At 50.1% G+C, this 25,044-nt stretch overlaps 1 protein-coding gene across 1 annotated transcript in view; it reads right to left on the reverse strand.

Annotated features, from left to right (window-relative positions):
- Window positions 1–2,705: 2,705 nt before the first annotated feature.
- WFDC1 (WAP four-disulfide core domain 1) overlaps window positions 2,706–25,044 on the reverse strand; it is a 64,557-nt gene continuing 42,218 nt past the window's right edge. Inside the window, exons 2-7 of the mRNA XM_006860289.1 lie at window positions 22,023–22,238; window positions 12,068–12,263; window positions 10,649–10,732; window positions 9,105–9,245; window positions 4,782–4,823; window positions 2,706–2,764 (exon numbers count right to left, since the gene is read on the reverse strand). Coding sequence (XP_006860351.1) covers window positions 2,706–2,764; window positions 4,782–4,823; window positions 9,105–9,245; window positions 10,649–10,732; window positions 12,068–12,263; window positions 22,023–22,238 — 738 coding nt within the window. The remainder of the gene's footprint in view (window positions 2,765–4,781; window positions 4,824–9,104; window positions 9,246–10,648; window positions 10,733–12,067; window positions 12,264–22,022; window positions 22,239–25,044) is intronic.

The raw sequence follows: 25,044 nt of genomic DNA on the forward strand, positions 1-25,044 counted from the left end.
CTTCACATCTGTTGACTGGACATCGGAATAACCATTACCAAGCAAGCACTCACTCCCTCAACAGAGGAGCTGGGTTGGGTCAAGGGGGTGCTCTGGTAGAAAGGACCTCCCTCCATCTACCTGCTCTTACTCTGCAGACGCCTCTCATTCCCTGGACTCTAGCCCAGCCCAGGCCCACTGCCCAGGGGTACGGGGCCTAAGGTTTCTTACCACTCTGGGCCTCAGTTGTGTCCTGGGGTCTGGACATCTGCCAATGCCCCTACATCTATTCACCCATCTTGTGGCACCGGAGTCTCTGAGAGAGAGTCTCCCACTAACCCAGTGCATGTGGCTTAGACGGGGTTGACCAGCTGTCTCAGGAATGTGCATATGACCCAACTTATTCATTCACTGTCATTGCATTGGCTCCAACTTACAGTGCCCCTGGACAGGGTCCCCAGGCTGTAAATCTTCATGGGAGCACAAAGCTACTCTCACGGAGTAGCTGGGGGATTAGAACTGATGGCCTATGGTTAGCAACCCAATGCATAATCTGCATATGACACAGGCCTAAACCAATAGCACAGCCTCACCCACTGACCACAGTGACTGGTTCACATAACCACATTCCACCCACTGAGGGTCAAGTCTGGCCTTACATTTGGACTGTTGGGGAGAGGACTGGTCATCTAGAGTGAGGCTCTGAAGCTAGGAAGAGGTGTGCCTGATGGCACTGGCAGGCATGCTGTCTCCTCTTAGAAGCTGAGACTGAGCCCAGATGAAGGGGTGCAGGGCACAGAGGTAAGCAGAGACAGGTAATGGTGATACTGTTTGAGCCTTGATCAAACCGCACCTGAAGCCAGAACTATCCCTGGACTTTTCAGGCCCGTGAGTCAGTACAATTCCCTTTTAAGTCACTTTGACCTAGTCTTCTTTTAACATGCAACCAAGAGAAGAAGAGTTAAGAATGTCTCCGTTCCAGCCAAAAACCTATTCCCTGGTGGCATTTACCTAAGTCGGTGCTGAGCAGATAGGTCTGTCCCACACTTTATTCACCCAGTCATGGAGCATTAATCCCCACAAAGCTGTGACTATTCCTGTGGACTTGTCCTTCACACATAGTGGGGTGACCTCAGTCTAACCTAAGAGGAGTTGTCAGCCCTTCATTAAACTCTGTCCAAGGGCACACAGGGAAACATCTCTTCTGAACTGCTTCTTAGCAATCCAGGAAAACAAAGGCAACACTCTCTCACAGCGCTTCTTCAGCTCTCTGTTATTAAAGTGCGGGCCATGACGCGTGCCCACCCCCACCCCCACCTTCACCCCCACCCCCACTTTGTGATGATCCACAGACGCCCAGCCTTTCCTGGTGAACGGCCTGCCACCTTCAGACGGGTGGGGGCAGTTCCTGTCATCCCAGAGGATACACTAGCATGCACCAATCCCCACAGACTCTACATCTTCCTGGAGGACTCGGGCCTGAATGTTCTGGAATCTGACACCCGCCTGTCAAGGACTCTGGGAGAGCCTGGTTGCCATCTTGGTCATGTGCAAATAATCAGCGGTCACAGGAAAAGGACTTTGGTGGGATCAGCCTGATCCTCTCCACCCCACTTACTATGGTACCAGAGTCCTTTGCAGCTGCCTGATTTCACATTTAAGAGCATCTCGCACCCCCAGAACCAGCCTCCCCTCCAGCACCCAGTTCCCTTTGGACATTAGCTCTGCTCCCAGAGCTTCCCATGGCACCTCATCAGGTCTCCCCAATGTCACCTCCACCCAGAGGTCTTCCCTAACCCCGTTAAGGCAGCTCCATGCCCTGCCCAGAGTCCACGTGACACCACCTTGTGGGCAGACTCCACAGGTATCCCTGCAGCTCTGCACTTGTTACCTGATACACTGATGACCCTCTGCAGCCGGTTTTACAGATTAGTTGAATTGGTTACTGTCCGTCTCCTTCCACAGGCTGCTACCCCCACAAGGGCAGGGGCTTAGTTCTATTCAATGCAGCACCCAAAGAACCCCACCTGGACTGTGATCTCTTCACCCCAGAACACCAGAACCAAGCCTGGACTGGGATCTGTTCTCCCAGGCACCCCAGAACTTCACCCTGGTACCCTAGAATCACACCTGGACAGGGATCTGGTCACCCAGGCACCCCAGAACTTCACCCTGGTATCCCCAGAACCACATCTGTTCACCCCAGCACCATACCCAACACCCCCAAAACCATGCTCACCAGATGTCCACACTCAATAGCATTGTTTGGTCGAAGGGAGGGAGGGACTTACAAACTTCAGGGGACACTGAGGCACTCTCCACCTATTTGTGGAAGTGTTTAGGCAAAAGCAGGGAAATGTAGAACCACATCTGGTTTTGGATTTGGGCTGTAAGGGCCTAGTACGTCTCCACCACTGCCAACAACCAAAGTTCTCATTTGTTCTCTGAAAACGAGGGTGAAACCTGCCGACATAAGGCGGGAACCTGCCTCCACCGATAGACAGTGAGAGGAAAGTGAAAGCCTGCCACCTCGTCAACCGTGGAAAACTCGCGAGACCTGGAAGAGCAAGGCTGTCCTGTCGAGTTCCGGCTCTCATGGTCTCTGTATAAGGGAACTGTGAAATGCCAGGAGCAGGGAAAGCCCCTCTGGTCACCTGGTCACCCAGTGTCCCACCCGACTCCTCCTGCTGACCCGTGTGCTCAGCCCACCTACCTGCACACCTGAGTCACTGGACCCGCTTCTGCCGGCCCCGCCCAGGCTCGGCCACGTTCTTGAAGACGCCCTCTGCAAAAAGAGGATGGCTGTGTCAGGCACGGTGTCTGCTCCAGTGTCTGCCATGGCTCACCAGTGACAGGCCAATGAAGTCCAAACACCTCAGCCTGGCCTGTAACCTGGCCATACCTCCCTTCTACCCCAAAATGAGACAAGTCCTACCTGCATCCTCTCCCCTTCTCCTCAACGGGGCCCCATGGTCTCTGTGGCCTGGTCTTACACTTCAGCTGCAGGGATGGCCAGCTACTTCTGGCCTTGGGGACATCACACCTGCTGTCCCTCTGCCCACTCTTTCTTATCTTAAGGTTGGCATCAAGTCCCCTCCTTAGGAAACCTTTCTTGACATAGTGCCCTCCCCACAGGAGTTCCTGCTTGTGATGCCAGTAACTGTCATCACTATCAAGATTGGCATCTGGACTTTATGCTTAATATTAGCTACATGAAGGTAGGGACTGGGCCTGTCATGTTCACTACCGGAGCTTCAACCCCTAGCACAGAATGAAGAATAACACTTGACAAGGTGTGTTATCAATTCTTGTAAAGATATGTTGGATGAATGGGGAAGTTACTGGAGAGATGTATGGATGTATGGGGAAAGAAAGAAGGATATATGGAGGGAAGGTTGGAGGGATGGAGGGACACAGGGGAGAAGAACAGGTGTGTGAATTCATACATGGATGGATGGATGGGTCGGTGGGTGGGTGGATGGATGGATGGATGGATGGATGGATGGATGGATCGGTGGGTGGATGCATGGATGGATAGGTGGATGGATGGGTAGATGGATAGATAAGTGGATGCATGGATGGGTAGATGGGTGGATGGATGGATAGATGGGTAGATGGATGGATGAATTGAGGGGAGAGGAAGAAGGAAGGATGCATGGATGGAAGTTTGAATGGATGGAGGGATACAGGAGAGAAGGACAGGTGTGTGAATGCATACATGGATGAATGGATGGATGGATGGACTGATGATTTTGCAGATAACTGGATGGATGGTAGGAAGTAAGGAGAATAGGAAGGCTAGGTAGGTGAATGCATAGCTGGATGGATGATTGGATGGATGGATGCAGGAGGGGAGGAAGGAAGCGGGCAGCATAGGTGTGTGTATGGATAGATGGATGCCCGGACAGGTACACGACCGGACAGATGACTGGATGGATAATGGAGGGGTGAATGGAGATGTGACGAGAAGGAAGGATGCTGGAAGGAAGGGAAGGAAGGATGGGGGTGTGAATGGATAAATGGGTGGATGTGTGGATGGATGGGTGGTAGGGTAGGTGAGTGAAGGGATGGAAGAAAGGAGAAAAGGGAGGTTAGACAGGAAGTGCAGATGGATGGATGAAATGGACAATTGGAGATGTGAGTGCTGTCAGAAGGAAGCAGAAAAGGAAGGACCGTAGGAAGGGAAGGTGAGAATGGATAACTGGACAGAAGGATGATTGGATAGGTGGACACGTGGGTGAATGCAGGAAGGGAAAGGAGGATGGTGTCAATGACGCTTTGCACATTTCTGACTCAAAGCAGGAGAGACTTTAGCATGTCTGGCCCCAAGTTCTGAGGTTCAGCATGAGGCCATGATTACTGTGAGCCCCTCTCTGACTCCCATCTCCCCCGACACACACAGCATCAGACAACAGTGAGTCTTCTTCATCTCCCATTCCTGGTTTCAATTCTATTCCTCCTACGGCTCGGCCCAAACTGCTGCCTCAGTCCCAGACTTGGCCACCAGTCTAGGTATCCAGTCCCCTCTCAGCACTGGCCTTCCTGTCTACAGACTGGAGTGGCCCCTGCCCATGGCAGATGCCACCCAGAGGAACACTCCACTGAAGGAGGGATTTCACAACAGAAAACACCATCTGACAGCATGAGAGCAGTCGGGGAGAATACAATCAGTCCCCATAGTATCAGCTTCTGACCAGAACGCTCTGTCTTTTAACCAGGCTTTCACTTTTCCTCTGCACCCAAGAAATGGTGACTACTCTTTCTCGTGCCCTCTGCAGAGAAAGACTGATTTCTTCCTTTACCTGGATATTCTCTGTGGAATTTCTGTTGTAGGGATCGCCCATCTGGAACATAAATCAGAGAATTTCTTAAAGCCACACAATCCCCTTGTAAGTCATTTATAAAGCCGGAATTCTCTCCATCACAATGCTAGGCAGCCGTAGATGTTTTCCTCTCTCTCAATGTGTGTTTACTGGGATTTTCCAGAAGCTCCATGACCTGGGCCCCCCACAGCAGAAGCAGACAGAACTCAGCTGTCTTCTATGAGCCCATTTCTTTATTAGAATCATGCAAGTAGATGATGTTATTCTTCTAGCTCTTTTTCTTGGCTTTGGAAAGTCGGTTATTTTTAGTAAATGTTACTTCTGTTTAATGTGTGAAAACATTGTAACAATATGTAATAGTTGCTACTCTTAAAACACATTCATACACACATAGCTTTAATGCCCCAGCTTTAATTTCCCCTGAAGTAAACATTCAAGAGTTCTAACCCACATAAAGAAATGTTCTTTGGGTTTCCTCAACCATTTTTAAGAGCATTAGAAATCCCGAGACCAAAAAGTTTGGAAAATGCTGTCATAACAGATAAATAGAAAAACAAAAGGTCAACACGCTGCTCAGCAAATATCATTAGGAAATTCTTGATGGTGGTATGCTGAGTGGATGGATGCATGGATAGAGGCTGTATGAGTGACTGAATTGGTGGGTGGGTGGAGCAATGAATAGATAACTGGGTAAACAGGTGGAGGAACAGACGGTTAGATGGATGTGTGAATTGAAAGGTGAATGAGAGACACTGAGCAGATGGGTGGCTGAATCGATCATCGATTCATGGATCAATGTTTACATGGGGAACAAAGGGTAGTAACAGAATTGCTACAAATGAGAAAGTTACTCTTGAGTATGAATCTTCACTCCACCACTGCATTAATCCTCCCTGAGTCTCAGTCTTCTCAACTGAAATGGGTCTAACACTGTTGTTAAGTGCCATGAAGATGTTCCCTACTCACAGTAACTCTGTACAGGCTTTCCCAACACCAGTTGGTGGGTTTGAACCACCAACCTTGTGGTTAGTCACCAGTGTTTATTCTTCAGTGCCACACCAGAGGATATAACATTAGTGCCTGGTGGACGCTGTGGGTTAATGCGCTGGACTGCAAAGTTGGCAGTTCAAGCTCACCAGTCGCTCCTTGGAAACCCTATACAGCATAGCTATGGGTCAGAACCGACTCAATGGCACCTAACAACAACAAAGTTATTGCTTCAAAGCATCTATACACACATCTTGTTGTTGTTGTTAAGTGCCGTCGAGTTGGTTCCGACCCATAGCGACCCTGTACAAGGTTTCCGAGGGTGTAAATCTTTACAGGAGCAGAAAGCCTCATCTTTCTCCCGCGGAGCTGCTGGTAGTTTCGAACTGCTCACCTTCAGGTTCGCAGCCCGATTCGTAACCACTACGCTACCTGAGCTACACACATCTTAGGGGCAACCATATGAAACTGCTGTTCTTATTAAGAGTGGTCAACTGTTGGCAATTTCCCATCTCAAATTTTCACGATGTAATTCCCAGAGTGGTTTGTCATTTACCGCCACCTCTCCCCCAGCCCCTACCCTGTTATAGCTGGTGGGGGGTAGAGACACCTGGCGTCTCTTCCACAGCCCAGCACAAGGACCCCTTCTCACGCCCACTGCGCTGCGGCCAGGCTGCTGACCAATCACATCAGTGCACTCACAGAAGACTTGGCTTTTCTTCTGTTTTGTGGCCATCTTAAAACTCATGGAGGTGTTTGAAGGTGACAAACCCCAACAGAGCCCATCCATCTCCTCAGGTGGGCGCATATCAGCTACTGCAAAGGCAAATGGCTGAAGCTGTTGGAGGCAGGGAGGTATTGTGGAAACATGTCTGCCCCTCACTCCATCTCCTGAGCTTTCATTCTGTCCCATAATGCCACAGGATGGGGACAGGGGTCCCTGTGGAAACCTCCTTAAACTCCAAACCAAAAAGCCAAACCTGTCTTTGTCAAGTTCATCCTGACTTACAGTGACTCCCAGGGACAGAGTGGAGCTGCCCCACAGGGTTTCCAAGACATTATCTTCCCAGATGGAGACTGCCACACCTTTCTTCCATGGGTCTCAACTACACACTTTGTGGTTTGCAGCCGAGCACTTAACTGCTGCACCACCAGGCCTCCTTCCTCCTTGATCACTCCTCCTCGAGTCACCAGAGCTGACCCTTTCACACACAGTGAGGCTGCTGAAGCCCACTTCATCCTTCCCATGAAGCCCCTGGAAAAGTCACGGTAAGAGGAGGCCAGTTTCCCAGATCTCATCCCTGAAGTTCAGACTCTGAGAGACCTCACACAGGCCGAGCAAACACACTCATTGCCCCGGTCCCCACTCTCCCGTCCATGTGCATTTTCCTGATGGGAGAGACATGAGCCCCTTGTGTGTCTGGACCTGTGTCAAATGTAAACATCCACCTGGTGTTTTCGAAGCAGACTCTCAGGGAGACACTGGGAAATGAAGTAAGCACAAGAGCTGCAACTTTGTCTCCAAGGGTGCAGAAGCAGAAATGTGCGTATTTACAGGAGACAACGCTGTAAGCATGGAGGAAGCTGGTGCAGGGCGCAAGAAATTGTTCTTGCAACTTTTCTTGGAAGTTTGAAATGATTTCAAGGAATAAGTTTAAAAACTCTCCCATAAATAAAAGACTTCATCTTTGGTAAGAGGGACATGGGATGTGAATCTTCATCCCAGCCCAGACTAGGGTTTTAGAGAAGGTATTAGCATTCAACATGCTTCCAAGCCCAAGTAATTACCAGCAATTATTGCAGTGACAATCCGCTGGGGACAAAGCAGAGGAATTTCACTCACATTCCCACCTGGAAGGGAGGGGAAGGTCTCCCTCACCTTTTCCCTCCTTCCCTTCCTTTCTCTCTTTCTCTCTCTCATTCACACACACACTCACACACACACTCACACACACACAGACTTTAGAGCTCAGAATCTCACCGCCGCCCCTTGTTAGCAGTGTGGGTCTGCCCAAGTTCTGGAATTCAAGTCCTCCCTCCACCGTAGGACATTCACTGAGGCCCTACGGAGTGCTGGGCACTGTCCGAGGCATTTTGTAGGTGTTCTCTCGTTCAGAGACCTCCAGGAAGCAAATCGTATCGTCATCTCCACTGTACAGATGGAGAAACTATCCCAGGCTGCCCGGCAGTTCGCACCCTGCCCTGCCCCCTGCTGCCATTCCTCTGTGCAGCCCGGCAGCAGAGCCTAAAGACACCCTTCAGAAGGTTCTCCATCAGTGGTACCCACAAACACCGAGGGAAGTCAGAACGACGGCCCTGGTGGACAGAGGAGAGCTGCCCCATAGGTTTCTAAGGCTGACATCTTCACAGAAACAGACTGCCTCCTCATTCTTCCTATAACTGCTGATCTTGTGGTGAGCAACCCAGCACTCCAGCCACTGCACCACCAGGGCCCCTTCCTTGAGTGGTAGGCATCATTGGTGCCAAACTCCAACTCAAGGTGGCCCCGTGTGTCAGCCTGGAGCTGTGCTCTGGAGGGCTGTCAGTGGCTGATATTTCAGAGGCAGATTGCCACGTCTTTATTCCAAGGCATCCCGGGTGGACTCGAACCTCCAGCCTTTGGTTAGTGGTCAAATGCATTAAGTGTCTGCAACCCCCCAGAGACTCCTGAACACAAGGGGCTACAAAAAACAAAACAAAACAAAAAAAAACGACGCAGAAAAACTCTATTATCTTTTCATTCCCTTTTCCCACAAAGTTTTGAAGCCTGTTCATAAATCCATGATCACTGCGATCAAGTGTGTGCTGACTCACAGTGACCCGGTCAGACAGAAAACTGCCCCACAGGGTGTCCAAGGCTGTAACCCATACAGACAGACTCCCAAGGAGTGTGAACCACCAACCTTTCAGTCACCAATGAATATAAAATACCCAATGTCTGTTGAGTACCTACTGCTGCCTGGCTCTGTTCTGAAGGATTACAGCTATGCTCTCAACCCCAAAATAGCATGAAGGCACCTACTGTACAGACGAGGAAACTGAGGCTTACAGAAATGAAGCCAGGGAAACCACTCTCACCCTGCTAGGAAAGGGCAGAGCTGGGAGCTGACGTTAGTCTGCCGCCCAGAGGACCTGTATGTCACATTTGGACCTGGGAAGACAAGGGTAGAGGACAAGGAAGAAGATTCCGGGCTGTGGGGTACCTGGGAGACCTTGGACCAGGTTGAGGGGGCCTGTGGGTGCTCTCGGGTCAAGTGTCCCAGCAGGGGTCAGGGAAATGGGGTCTGGGCAAGGCCGGGTGGGTCTCACACTCACCGGCCTCCTGACGCTGCCTAACACACTGCCCATGGTTGGGGATGCCCTTGGCCATGTCACCTGGGCTCAGGATGTGGCACTTGTAGCCTGAGGGACAGTGCAGTGGCTCCGCCCCGTCCTTGGTGGTGCTGCAGGCCTCGGCTGTGGAGGGACACACGGAGGTCAGGGGGTCCACGGGCAGTGGAGGGACACACGGGGGTCAGGGGATCCACGTGTAGTGGAGGGACACACACAGGGGTCAGGGGGTCCACGGGCAGTGGAGGGACACACACGGGGGGCAGGGGGTCCATGGGCAGTGGAGGGACACACACGGGGGGCAGGGGGTCCACGGGCAGTGGGGTGCACTCACACAGTCAATGCAGACTCACGTTCACCCCCACACACACACAATCCTGACACACTCATAGACATCCCTACACATACACACACACATGTTCACCAACACACACACTCACACATTCACCCCACACACAAGCATGTGCACACACACAATCCTGACACACTCATAGACAACCCTACACATACACACACACATGTTCACCAACACACACACTCACACATTCACCCCACACACAAGCATGTGCACACACACAATCCTGACATACTCATGCAGACAACCCTACACACACACACACGTTCACTCACACACACTCACACAGTCAACACACCCCCACACACATTCACCCCACACACAAGTATGTGCACACACACAATCCTGACATACTCATGTAGACAACCCTACACACACACACGTTTACCCCCACACATTCACACAGTCCACACACCCACATACTCACACGGTCACTCCACACACAAGCATGTGCGCACATACTTCCAGTCACATGCACACATGTTCACATTCAAATCTGACATCCATACACTCTTATACAAATGGGCACACATAGATACTAACAGATACAGTCTTATACATACACACGTTTACATACATACATACACACACAGATACTAACATATGCAGTCACACACAAATGATGACACACACAAATACACATTCACAGACAGCCACACACCTGTGCAAGTTCAGTCACATTCATACATGTTCACACATGTACATGCAAGCTTACCCTCACACAAGTCCTCAGACTCACAGCCATACATATACACACAGAGGCACACACCCACATGTGTACACAGATACACAAGTCCACTAGTGGACACAGGTATGCACACAGACATGGATAGGGGCACAAGTCAGCTGACACACACAAGGGAACACTCACAGTGTCTAAACTCTCTCCAGCCCTGGGCCTGCATGCCCCGCCCCAGAAGGAGACCTCATCTGTAGGGAGCAATGAGCCCCAAGTATGATGCTACAGATTCTGCAAACCAATGCCGCCTCCTCTTCTCTCTTACAGGAGTTCTGGGGACTCTGAAAACCTGGCTGAACCCCAACCTCAACACTTCTGTGTGTGTGGGGGGGGGGGGTGTGTGTGTTGCAGAAGGCTGGCTTCTGACAGCAACCGGGGAGGGAAGGGGTCTGACACATACACTATGGGTTCTGGGCCCTCCTTCCCCGCAGGTACCTGGTAACACCTCCTCAGGTCCATCCAGAAGCCAGCCATTGCCGCCAAGCCACCGAGGTTTCGGCTGTACCAGCCAGTCTAAGACTAACACAAGACACAGTTAATAGGCCTCCATCATGCAGCTGAGAAATGATCCGGCTTTGGGGTGTGAGCTCCATTTTATGACAAAAGCCGAAGGCTCTTTGTGGGAGAAACAGCTGTGTTAGCTGGGTGCTGGCCTCTTCCCAGACTCCTTTGCAGCGAGGTGCGGCCATGTGACTCAGATCTGGCCAATGGGAGGTGAGCAGCAGTGCTGAAGGTTGTCTCCTCCCCTCCCTCTCTCTGTGGCAGGGAGCCTCTCAGTGCCCACAGATACATACAGGCAGCACTCAGAATGCTGAGCGACAAAACAGAAGGTCCCTGGGTCCTAGATGACACTTGTCTACCTCTTGACTCTCAGCCAAAAGAGAAGCAAATGTCTACTAGGCTGGTCCCTGTGGTGTTGGTCTTTTCCTTACAGCAGCATAGCTTTGCTGTTTAACCATGCATTTTTCATACGTAGAGTTCCCGAAAAACCAAATCTGATGCCTCTCCAGGACAAGTTGGTGACATGAATGGGAACAACTAGCCAGATTAGGACTGTGGGTTACTGACCATTTGCTTCTGACCAGAAACTGCCAGTGTTACAAGAATTTCTTTCTTTTTTTTAAAAAAAACCTATAAATCTGGATTTATACTTACAAATGTTGGCAAATAATTGTTTTTAACTTGGTCACTTTGGAGATGAAATAAGACATGTCTGAGATCACATCTGTCTGTGACTTCTGCTTTAGTCTGACTCTGAAACACGACAAAAATAAGCCGTTTGGTGGACTATTGGATGTCTTTTAACGTCATATGTGGGTACTGATACAAGTGCTAGTTAGCTATTTTGGAAAAAGACGATTATGAAGATGGTCATTCACACTATGGGCGATGAAACACGTGAGCCCTCAGGAATACAGCCTGGTTGGGAGGTACCTTCCAGTGACCTTTTTTACAAAGGTGTCTGAGAATTTAGTCCCTGCCCTCTCCTCCAAGACCCAGGACAAGCATGGAAGGTAGCCCAAAATGACCACACTGTTTTGGGGGTTGAGGTCACAGTGATGACAAAGAACATGCCACCTTTAATAATATTTATAATTACAATCTACGGTAGGGTTTGACCAAGAACCAGGGGAGAGGCTCAGAGAGGCAGGCCAGCACGCAAGAGGCTTCATAAACAAGGCATACGGGCGCCCCCTCCTGGTGGAAGAAGCATATACAACTCCTTCCCTCTGAGTGCACAGGTCAAATCAGATCACTCCGGCTTGACTTCTTGGTCGGCGCTGAAACCCAGCCAGTACTGGAGAATGGGGGTGGGGGCTCACCTAGGCTAAGAATGACGGCGGTGGTACCTACCTGGTGGGGGCGGCACGGCCTCCAGGCAGGTGTAGGCACAGCCATTGTAGCAGCAGCGTTTGTGACTCAGGCACTGGGTATCCGCCTGGCAGCTCACCACCTGGCAGGCGCCAGGGGGCAGTACGTGCGGGGGTGGGGGACAGCTGTCTGGACGCAGTGGCGGGGGGCCTGGTCCTGGAGCACCCGCCTCCTCGGCCTGAGGGGGGGGCGGAGGGAGACAGAGGCAGTGTGGGCGGCCACAGGGAAGACAGATCCCAGCAGAACCTGCCCAGGGGGTTTCTCTGAGAACTGACCAATAACCCTTTCCGTTAAGGTAACCCCAAAGCGAAATGGCTCAAAGCTCATGGACAGCAAAAAGGGTACTTGGATCATGATCTATTTTTGGAGAACAGTTTGTATGATCTTTAATCTTGGTGTCCTCTATGGTTGATAATAGGACTTCCTGAGGAGATCAACATCCAAGATCCTCAAGTCCTTTAAATGATGGGTGTTTCAAAAAGTATGTATGAAAATGGAATGAAAAAATAATGGGATTTCCCCATGAACTTGTTGAAGGCTTCCTGGTATAAAATGCTGTAGGATTTTCATATAACTTACACACACCTTCCTGTAGCCTTCAGATCACCTCTGGATTACTTACACCTGATACAACGGAAATGCTGTGTGAATAGCACTTTACGCTCCCTCTCGGCCTCTGATGGACTGCTTTTGACCACTTAATTGCTCTACTCCCCGTATATTCCACCACACACACAGATCAACGTGGGAAAGCCCCCTGGACTGCCTCGCTCCTGCCTTTGCCTAAATCCCTTCATTTGGAGGACTCCGCCAGGCACAGTCTCCATGCAGAGCCCTCCATGCCCTGTAGGGGGCGACAGGTCACTGAGAGCAGGTCCTGCCCTGTCTGATAACCAAGCAAGATCAGACGTTTCCAAAACTGCCTTCCCGTGGGTCCCCACCCCTGTTTCACACAGCACAACAATGTATCTTTCACATGCAATGCACATTTAATTTGTGAAAAGAACCAATGAATATTAAACCCACATCCGACCTACAGTGAAGGAGAGACCAAGGACCTGCAGTGTTGTTGTTAAGTGCAGTTGAGTCAGTTCCGACCCATAGCGACCCTGTATAGGGTTTCCGAGGAGCAGCTAGTGAGCGTGAACTGCCGACCTTGCAGTTCAAACGGCTTTGCAGTCTGGTGCATTAACCCACAGCGGTCTCCCTAAAACAGAGGGGATCCTAGGGGTGGGTATCTACCTCCAGGTTCAGTCTCTCAATGACCTTAACCTGGCTCCCTAATCCCTGCACTATTGGGAGGAATTCTGAAGATGCAAGCGGGAAGCATCCAATCCATGCATTCACTCTTAAATTCATTTTCTAAAGATGCATGAAATCAGAGCATTCTAGAACCCGCTCTCTCTAATCTTGGTCTAATCTGACGGCTGCCTCAGCTCCTGGGCACTGACGATGAGCCTTCCTTCGATACCGCCCTGCCGGCTTTCCCAACCCGTCTCATCTGTGAAGTTCAGGGAACCAGGAGACCAGAATGGGAATATTTTTCTCTGAGGCCTGCCCATGCCTCCCCAAAACAGGAGGTTGGAGGGAGACCTATTTTATTAGTACCTCCCCAAGAAACAGTCCAATTTGGATCCTCGGGATTGAAGAAAACAAAAGAGATAAATAAGCGCCTAGACATCAAGCGTCCAGGCATTGTTTACTGTGAGTCCAGCAAAAGAAGGTCCTAGGTGACCAATGGTTTCACTAAGGTCCCTATTTGTTCTTCTTGTTGAGTTGGTTCCAACTCATAGTGATTCTGAACAACGTTTCTGAGGAGAGGCTGGTGGCTTTGAACTGCCAACTTTATGGTTTGCCGTCCAGTGCTGATCCACAGCGCCACACCAGAAGTCCAGGTCCATGCTTAGAGAATTGTGTTTTCTTTTCTTAAAATGTCATTTTATGCAAGGCAATGCTCAAGAATGACTCTGAAAAGAGGGCATGGCCTGTGTTCTGAGAAAGAACTGACTTACCTCGAGAAATTCGTGGATCCCCAGACTCCCATGTGGGTTCAAAGCCCAAGCCCTTGGTTTACAGGTCAGACAGGAATTGCTCCCTCTTCACTGTTCCCCAGGCTACCTCCTCTCCAGCCCTGTCTCATCCTCACCTCTCACCTGTGCTGCCCCTGGGTTGATAACGCCACACACTGTTATAGCCCTCTGAGAAAACAGGCATCCTTCCTGAAAATCAGAACCACCTCGTCTATTTCCCTGAGATTTCCACCTGTGATGCCGCTCCTGCCAAGGGCTTGTGCAGTAAATCTGTTTCAAAACCACTACCCAGCACAATCCACGCGGGCAGCTCAGACCAGACCGTCCCAGAGATGTGATTTACTTGGATAAAAGTGACCCCCTTGAGGTTTTGGTCCCTGCGGTTATTTTTCATCCCTCAGGGAATATTTTTGCAGTTACAAAACAAAGATACCACTTTGATGACTAAGGTGCGCCTGACCCAAGCCATGGTATTTTCAGTCACCTCCTATGCATGTGAATGCTGGATGATGAATAAAGAAGAATGAAGTTAAAAGTGATACCTTTGAATTATGGTTTTGAAGAAGAATACTGAAATTACTATGGCCTCCCAGAAGAATGAACTGAAATCAGTCTTGGAAGAAGTATAGCCTTCAAAGCGAGGCTGGTGACTTTGTCTCCGTACTTCAGGAATGTTATAAGGAGGGACCAGTCTCTGGACAAAGACATCATGTGGTGAAAGAGAGAGTCAATAAAAAGAGGAAAACCCTCAGCCAGATGGGTTGACTCAGGGGCTTCAACAAGGGGCTTAAACACAGCACAGGACCGGGCAGTGTTTTGTGTACACAGGGTCACTATGAATTAGAACCAACTCCATGGCACCTAACAACCACGACAGAGCTGCAAAGCCATTCTACTGCTGGTCTCCTCAGGAAGCGGGTTAACAGGGGTCCACTGGCTCCTTCAGTGGTGAAGCTCAGCTCGGCAAACGCAAGTTTGGATCTGGTTCATTCTGCTGTGCATAAGATCTCTGTGGGTCAGTACCCACTCCGTGGCACCTAACAACAACAACAATAGCAAATGATCTGGCTGGGCAGCTAAAGGAGGCAGATCTGCAAATACCAGCATATTTGCATACGGAAACCTCAAGGTGAACACAATCACCACGCACTCTTACATAAAGGACACAAGGTAGAAAGCAGCATGAATGAAGCTGGCACAAAGGGTCACACACTATGTGATTCCATTGGTATGAACTGCCCAGAATAGGCGAAGCCAGTGAGACTGAAAGAGCAGTGGTTTCCAAGGGGCTGGGGGTAGGGCGTTGGGAGGTAACTGCTTAATGGGTAAGAGGCTCTGTTTTGGGGTGAGAAGAATGTTCTGGGACTAGAGGTAGTGCATGCACAGCTTTGTGAGTGTCCTAAATGTCACTGGAATGTCCACTTTACATCGGTCCATTTTATGTAATGTGGATTTCAATTCAATAAAAAAAAGAGTTAAAAAAAAAAAAGTATACATATATAAAATCCCAGGAAGCAGGAAAAAATGCAGGCAGCATATATGAGAGCTTTATGAAAACATGTGGGCAAATACATAGACACAAACACAGAGGTACAGACAGAGACAGAGACACACAGACAGACATAGAGAGAGACACACAGACACACAGAGACACAGGCACACCCAAAAAAGACAACTGAATTTACATCTGGGAGGACGAATTCAGCGATATGTTTTACTTTTTTGTAGTTTTCTGACTTGTTTTTACATCAATATTTTCATCATCAGGGGGGAAAAAAGGGCAACCATTTCCCTTTTGGGAAGAAGAATCCTCACGCTAAAGCTGCTCCCTTGGTCCTCCCCCACCCCACTTCATTACAAGAGTGCTACCCTTCTTTGGAATGTTCCAGGAACCTAAAGGCAAGGCCAATAAAGAGGCACCCCAGGACTTGGTGTAGGAAGAAAGCCAATTTTCCTCTAAGCATTACTCGCTCTTCCTCTGGAATTCAGACGTCAAAAGATCTAAAAATATGTCCCTCCCAAGTGCAGGGCTTAGAGCTCAGCATGCATTCACAAATGCCATTTCCTGGAGCTTTGGGACCTCAGCGGAGAGCTCCAGGAGCAGAGTTTGGTGCAAGGTTAATGGGACTTCCTGGGAGAGGTCCTCAAAAGCCGGGGATCACACGCCGGATGCAGGGGTGAAGTCACAAACCGGCTGCAGTATGTGCCAAGCATAAGCCAGCAAACTCGACCAACTCCTTCGAAAGGAGCCATGCTGTGCACCTGAGAGTCTTCTAAAGCCCACCAAAGCCAAACACATTGTTGTTAGCATGGCCTCAGGCGTGCTCATGTGTTGCAGAACAGAACTGCTCCATAGAGTTTTCTTGGCAGCAAAGTATGGCATCAGATTGCCAGACCTTTCTTCTGCAGTACTGCTAGGTGGGGTCAAACCTTTGGGTGATTTGGTTGGTCGGTTATGACTCATAGTGACCCTGTATAGGGTTCCTGAGGCTGTAAATCTGTACAGGAGCAGAAAACCTCATCTTTTTCCCACGGAACAGCTGATACTTTTGAACTGCTGACTGTGAGATTAGCAGCCCAAATCATAACCACTCGTCTACCAGAGCTCCTTTGGTTGTGTAGTCAAGTGCAAACCATATGTGCCACCAATGATCCTAAGTCTCTTAAAACCCCAAATCCACACCTACTGCCATCTAGTTGCTTCTGATGATTCTTACTTGTTGTTATGAAGTGCCGTCAAGTCGATTCTGACCCATGGTGACCCTGTATAGGGTTCCCAAGGAGCAGCTGGTGAGCTTGAACCAGCGACCTTGCAGTTCAAACGACTTTACAGTCTGGCTCATTAATCCACAGCGCCACATCAGGATTCTGACTTACGTGACACCTAAGTCAGACTCAGCCCTGGACTGAGAACCACAAGGTCAGCAGTTCAAACCCACCAGCTGCTGCTCAGAAACTCTATATGGGGTCACTATGGGTCAGAACGAAGTCGACAGCACTTAACAACATAGGGAGGAGGAGAACTGCCCGGTAGGGTTTCTAAGACTGTAATCACCTCATCTTTCTCCCAGAGTGGCTGGTGGGTTCAAACCACTGACCTTTTTGGTTTGCAACAGAATGCTTTAACCACTACACCACCATGGCTCTTTGAAAGGCTGTTATCATTAAGAGCTGCTGAGTCAGTTCTGACTCATAGTGAACCCTATATAGGGTTTCTGAGGAGCGGCTGGTGAGTTTGAACCAGTGACCTTGCGGTTCCAGCCAACTTTGCAATCCAGCGCATTAACCCACAGCTCCACAGCGTAATCCCTCGATTCTGCTCCAGAAAGAAAGCGCCGATGGGATGCGCTCAGTCACTTCACGAACAGCTCATAACCATAATCCCCAGGCCTGCTGTATTGCCATGCACTGGGCTGGCTTGGGGGGAGCTGATGCCTATTCAAAGACTCCTCCCAATCTGCCTACACACGGCTCATCCTTCCAGGACAAGGAACCGACACGAAAGCACCTGTCATAGAGTTTTTGCTGCAAAGATAGTTCACAGAAAACCAACCAGCCACAACGAAGCATGTAGACCCTAAGAACAAAGGTTGTGCAGGGTGAGGATGGTTGGAGGACTCAGAACGGGATGCCCAGGGAGAAGGTCTGTCGAGAGGCTCAGGGCAGTGAGCTGAACGCCAGCCATCGTGATCCTCTGCTGGCTAGGAGACTCTGACCCCTCGTGAGCCTACGAGACAACACAGAAGTGCTCCCTCGGGTCTCTCCCACCGAGAGGCTGGCGGGACATAGAGGTCTTCCTCACTCCTCCAGCTTCACTCCCAGCATGCACTCTGAATCCCTCCCATGCTCCTGGGCTATAGGACTGAGTCTTCCTTTCCCCACCTGGTTTCCACCTGGAGGTTCAGGGCTGGAAACTCTACAGAGATGCTGAGGTACATCAAGGAGTGTACACGCTATTCCCATACTCTCCTTCCTCCCACTCCCACCTCCTGCATCTACAGTACAGGTTCTGTGCTGACTGCTTTCGTGTACCAGGTGGCTCTTGTACCCTCAGGACCCACCACACCCCGGCTCAGCAGATGGAGACCCCTCAGGGGTCCTGGGACACTGCAGGGCTATGGCCCTCCCACTTTCCAAGATCACCATCTGGCCCCCATGGCCTCCATTTCCTTCTCCATGGCAGGTCTCCATCGAAGGCTGGCTTGCCAGCTGCAAATACAGCTGCAAATACAGCTGCAAGCAGTGGCAGCTGACTGTTCTCTCCTGGGAGCAGGCCAGAGACAAGGGTGAGGGTACAGGTGGTATGTCTATTCTGGGGAGTTCCTGGGTGGAACAAAGTGTTAAACACCCAGCTACTAACTGAAACTATGGCTTTTCAAATGCACTCAGAGGGGGCTCAGAAGAAAAGTGTGGCAATCTGTTTCTAAAAAGTCAGCCAATGGAAACCCTGTGGAGCACAGTTAGACTCTGGCACGCGTGCCATTGCCAAAAGTTGCAATTGCCTCAAGCACAATTTGCCTGATCCTGGTTTGAGTACAGTTGAGAACAGGTCTCTGGAAGCTTCGGCAGGAGAGTGACGATGAGAAGCAGGGGAGGGAAGGAGAGCCCATTTGGCAGGGAGCTACCACGGGCAATAGGGGCTCAGGCCCAAGGACCCTGTGTGAAAGGGTACACAGGGCATAGTGCTGACAAGTTACCTCCAGGTTGAGGGCACACAGCCCTCTGTTCCCCTCGGCTCCGTGCGCACTACTGCTGGCACCTCAGCCTGCACGTGGCCTCAAGGGCCTTCAGGTGGCCGGCACAGGGGCTACGGGGAGTGAAGGAAGAGGAGGGCCAGGGTGCCAGGGCCGTGGGCTCCTCCCGCCTTGGGCTGTCTGTACTGGAAAGGAGCTCTGGTAGCGTAGTGCTTACAAGTCAGACTGCTAACCTCAAGGTCAGCAGTTCAAAACTACCAGCTGATCCACAGGAGAAAGATGAGGCTTTCTGTTCCAGTAAACACTTACAGCCTCAGAAACCCAGTACAGGGTCGCTATGAGTCAGAAGTGACTCCATGGCACATAACCACCACCATGATCTGTATTGGAAGGCCCTTAGGAACTTGAAGAAACCCTGGGAACAAGTAGGGGAAACTCAGGAACACAAATCGCAGGGTTGTGGCTGGCTGGTTGTGGCCCTGGAGGGTAGGGGTGGCGAGGGATAAACAGCAGACCCACAGCCACAGTGGAGCCCACCCAGGACAGGAGAATGATCCTGAGAGCTTACACTGGGACCATGTGGCTGGATAAAGAGCACACACGCTCGGTAAACTGTGTTCCTGCAAACTGCATGCGCTCTGGAGAAGAAGAGCTCAACTTCAGCTCCACAGAAACGGCTCTGAGGCCAGGGAAAATCCACACACTGTTTACAAACATCCTGCTCGCTCCCATTCAGCCTCCTAACGATTTGGGTGCTTTTTTTCCCCCCCTCAGTTGAGGATGTGGCTCTCTGTCAGCCATGGACTAGAAGGATTAAGCGTGTGGCTTTCTCCTCTCAGTTCACAGAGCCGGCACCACTGTAGCCCATGTTACTGATGAAGAAGCTGAGGTTCAGAGAGCAGCTGGAATTCACTCAAAGTGGCAGAGCTAAAAGGCAGTAGATGTAGGGCTTCTCTTTAGAAGACCTTCCCGTGGGAATATAAGGTGTCTGCTGTGTCCTCTGCTGCTGTTTGGGTTTGGATCAAGTACACTGTGGGAAATTAACTGGGGCTACTCCAACTGTGATGAGAAAGATGAGGCTTTTTGCTCCCATAAAGATCGGCAGCCTCAGAAACCCTGTGCAGGGTCACTATGAGTCAGAACCAACTCGACGGACGGCACAGAACAATTACAACAACTCCAACTGTGAGGCTGGGCCCCTAAATCAAGAGTCGGGCCCGTGAGGCACTCAGTTCTTCCTCTGGTCCCATCTCAAAAAGATGGGGATCTGAGCTCCCAGGCCAGAAGGGGTTACCACTCAAAAGCATTGGGCTGGTCAATGTTTAGCAATCAGTGTTCCGAGGAATGCAAACCTTTGCCAGTTCCTATGGTGTAGGATCGCTATGAGTCCGAACCGACTCGACGGCACTTAACAACAACATGGTGCAAATATCCGCTTTGTGGCTGATTTCAAGCTACCAGCGTGACATCATTGTAGTCATGGCTACAGTTGGACTCAGCATGGGGGACACTCTGAGTGTATGTAGGGCTGTTTCCCATCACCCCCAAGTTCCCTCTGGGCATCTGCATGGAAACCCAAAGGAGAATTGAAAGAGTTCTGGAGACCATCTAGGTTTGAACCCACCAGCCACTCTGGGAGAAAGATGAGGTGATTACAGTTTTGGAAACCCTACGGGGCAGTCCTCCTCTGCCCTATGTTGTTGTTAAGTGCCGTTGAGTTTGTTCTGACCCATAGCGACCCCATATAGGGTTTCCGAGCAGCAGCTGGTGGGTTTGAACTGCCAACCTTTATTCCTCTGCTACAGACCTGAGAATCTAAGATGCCCCAGTGGCTCAGTGGGTTAAGTGTTGACTTTCTATGACCAATTACACCATCTCATTGACCATCATTTTAATCCCTCACTCTTTCCCATTCCCACGTAGCCTCTGTCTTTCCCTCCAAGCACCTGTCAGTCCTGCAGCCAGAGATTAGTTTAATACAGTTTCAGACACCCATCATGCCTGCAGTCGTTAAACACCCTCCCTCTCTAATTTCCACCTATCAAACTCCTATTCATCCCTTTAAACCCCAAGTCAAAGGCCCATTCTTGGAACACCCTTCCTGACTCTCTGGAGAAGAGCTGCACAGACTTTGTTCTCTGTTTCCTCTGTATAGCTATCATTCACCCACAAGAAGGAATTAGGCACCCACTTAATGACAGCTCCTCCCTGAAGAAGATAGAATCAGGCCCACCTGGGGAATATACATGCTACCCGGGGAAGTGAGCACCAACTGATTTCACAGTTACCTGATTAAAAGTCCCCGAGATGATGTGCTCTGGGTTCAGCATGTTACAGGCATGGAAACATTTACTTTTGCCAAGAGTCATCTTATTAACCGCTTGACCCTCTATGCCAGGGAGTCTCCAACCTCCCCACCCCATATGGAAAGAAAACCAAACCAAACCTACTACAACCTACTCAATTCCAATTCCTAGAGACCCTATAGGACACAAAAGAGCAGCCCCAAAGGATTTCTAAGGCTGTAAATCTTTACGAAAGCACACAGCTTCAACTTTCTCCCATAGAGAGGCTAGAGGGTTAGTGGCCCAACACTTAACACTTGGTGCCATCCTAAAAGTATACACATGCCTCTCACTGCTAGTCAGCCCCACTCTGGCATTTGTCACTGAGCAGGGCAGCATGGGTCCCATGGGGCACTGGACTGATGTCTGCATGCCCATGACCCATGACAGGACTTGTAAACAGTGGTGATCAAAATGGATTTGTTGACTTGTACAGGTGAGCTCATGGTACTGAGTGATGTCAAGCAATTTGCTGAAGGGACACAGCTTGGGGCAGCAGAGCTGGGCTCCACGCCACACAGGGCACAGAGATACATCCTGTTCTGCCTCCCTCCCACCCCACTCCACGATGAAACCCTTGAGTGTGCTTTCATCCTGTGCCCACAGGAGCTTGGTGCCTGGGTCTCCAGACGTTTTCTAAATGAATACAGAGCCACTTGAGTGGCCAAGGATGAGATGACACCCCCAGCTGTTGAGTACCTGGACTCCTGGATGGGTGCTCTTTTCCAGGGAGAGCAGAGGCCAGCTGCAGGGGAATCTCCCAGGCCACCAGCCAGCTCCAGCACTGATATACAAACACCCCTGCATGGAGCATGCACAGTATGTGTGTGTGTGGGGTGGGGGGCTGCCATTCATACTCACGCGGGACCTCTGTGGCGGCCTCGCCTGCAGCACAGAGACGGCTCCGAGGAGTAGGAGCAGCGGCAGGAAGCTCAGTGCCTGGATGGTCTTCCCCGAGCAGCTGCCCATCCCGAGAGCGGTCAGAGGAGTCTCCTCCCAGAAGCTCCAAAAGATGTTCCTGACTCCCGGCGGCCTGGTCCTCGACTGGGATGGATCGGGTGTCCACGCCCAGCACATCCCTCCCCTGGGGAGGTGGGGGGGGGGGAATGGCCAGCCCGCCTGGCTATTTTTAGTCTGGCCTGGAGACTCCAGAGGCAGGAGGAGGGGCATGGGGCTTGCCTGGGGACGTGGCTGGGAGCCGCCCTGTCCCTGTCTGTAATGAATACTTCCTGGCCGGTGGCTGCCAGGAAGGGACTGCCCCGACTGATGGGGGCAGCTCACAATGCCCCCTCATGCAAGTTGTGAGCTGGGCTGCAAACTCGGTCTACTCGTATATCCAGACACATGGCTGTAGGAAATCCCTGACCCTCATGCACCCCGATTTCCTCCTCCGCAAAGTGGGCATGGGGACAGTGACCCATAGCACGTTTCTTGGGAATCTGAGATGGAACTATATACAGGATGCCTATAACGCACTGTCTGTTGAGGTGAAGTGCCATGGAGTCGGTTCCAACTCATAAGCGACTCTATATAGGGTTTTCAAGGAGCACATGGTGGGTTTGAACTGCCACCCTTGTGTTTAGAAGCCCAGTGCTTAACCCACAGTGCCACCAAGGTTCCTTTAGTAGATCACAAGAGCTCTGTAAATGTTTGCTTGGGTGTGTGTGTGTGTGTGTGTGTGTGTGTGTGTGTGTGTGTTGTTTGCATTGGGTTGATACTTCACAAATTCCACTGGTCATGCACAGCAACCTCAAGGTGTGTGCTATTTTGACCCCCATTTTATTGATGAGGATACTGAGGTAGTACATAGAGGTACAGTACCTGACTGAGTAGTAGGCAGCAGAGTTGGGGCTCGAGCCCAGGCCTGTCTGTCCCCTGTGGAAAGTCACCAGTCACAGAGAGAAGTTCTCTCTGTCTGTTTGGTGCTAAGAAAGTCTCTCCTGCCCGCTGGTTTCATCTGTGAAATGGGGATGTGTCTTAGTTCTCCAGCTGTGATAAGAGAAATACCACAAGGGGGGGATTTAACAAACAAAATGCATTTGCTCACAGTTTAGGAGGCTGGGAGTCTGAATTCTGCGCTGCGACTCCAGGAGAGGCTTTCTGTCTCTGTCGGCTCAGGGGAAGGTCCTTGTCTCTTTGAACTTCTGATCCTGGTCAGTCTCTAAGTGACTTGGCATCTCTCGCCCCCCTTCTTGGGGTCCCCCATCTCTAGGGGGGTTCTCAGTGCAGGGACCTTAGGGCCACAGGACACAGTCCATTCCCCGATCTTCATTCTGGGTGGTACTGAGGTCCCTCTGATCTCTGCTCACTTGTTTAATCTCTTTTTTATCTCAAAAGAAGATACCTAAAATGGGGTTATGCAGGAAGTAGTCCTACATGAATGGGTCTAGGGTAGACAGAGAATGAAAGTGGCAGGGGACTCAAGATGGTCAGTCAAGAGTGACTTTATTATCAATAACACAGCTTTAAGTAGACTTTTCGTAGGAAGCGTATCTGGACAGCATATGCATCAAAAGTTAATGATTAGCACAATAACCTTTAGGTCACAATATCCATTCAGTTATGTGTAGCTATAAATCAAAGGAGCTCTGGTAGCACAGTGGTTATGAACTGGATTGTGAACCTTAAGGTTAGCAGTTCGAAACTTCCAGCTGTTCCATGGGAAAAAGATGAGGCATTCTGCTCCCGTAAAGATTTACAGCCTCAGAAACCCTGTACAGGGTCGCTCTGAGTCGGAAGCAATGCCACAGCACATAACCACCACAACCATCATAAATCAAATACATAGTGATTCATGTTTCTGGTTACAGCCCCTGCTCCCAAGCTATGCGGTTAGTGTGGTCTTTCCCAGAATCTTTGGCCAGGAAGGCTTCCCTTGTTGTTCTCCTCAAGGAGACCCTTGATCTGAGAATGGCCTCGGAGTGGGCTTCACACACGTCCGGCAGCTCCTACAACGGGGAAGAGGGGGTCTATAAAAGCACCAAGTGATTGGCTTTTAAGTTTTCAAGTGGGAGTTTAGTTTCAGAGAGTGAAGGGGAAGGTAGAGTCCTCACTGAATAGATTTTATCTTGTCTAGATGGGTCTGGTGAAAAGAGATGGGGTAAGAGTTGCATGATTCAATAGTGAATAATTGTCATCATGACTAATTGTGACTGTCACAACAGTAAAGGTAGAGTTTTGTAACAAAAACGGGGGAGTAGTTAATCTTACAGTCCAGAAACAGAAGCCCGTAGGACCATCAAGGGAGAAGAGCACAAGCAGAATGCAGGACCTTATCCAGAGAAGCAGCAACACCAGAGATGGAGGCAGGGATGGGGACATGGAGAGAGGGAGCGGCTGAGGACTCTAGACTCATGGGAAGAGAGAGGCTAAGAACTGGTGGCCAGGAGGCAGACTTGCAGAATGTGCCCTTTGGAGATGTAAATTATTATATATGCCTGAGTGTGTATTTAAAAAAAAAAAAAAAGCTAAAGTAGATACAGAAAAATACTGTTAACTGATGGTACATGGAGGGGGTTATAATCATTGTAATGAAACAAGGTATATGATTTGTTGAATGTAAAACTGATGATCTGCCTGCCCTGTAAACTTTCACTCAATCCACAATAAAAACCTTAAAAAAATAATAATAATAAGGGAAGTAGTTAATCTTACAGTCCAGAAGCAGAGGACCCTAGGGCCATCAAGGGAGAGGAACACAAGTGGAATGTGGGACACTATCCAGAGAAGCAGTGACACCAAAGATGGAGACAGAGATGAGGACATAGAGAGGGAGCAGCTGAGGACTCTAGATTCATGGAAAGAGAAAGACTGAGTGGTGGCGGCCAGGAGACAGGCTTGCAGAATGTGCCCTTTGGTGTTTTAAATTATTATAGATTGCTGAGTGTTCT

This window comes from Chrysochloris asiatica, unplaced genomic scaffold (genome assembly GCF_000296735.1).
Source record: "Chrysochloris asiatica unplaced genomic scaffold, ChrAsi1.0 scaffold00037, whole genome shotgun sequence".
Lineage (NCBI taxonomy): Eukaryota > Metazoa > Chordata > Mammalia > Afrosoricida > Chrysochloridae > Chrysochloris > Chrysochloris asiatica.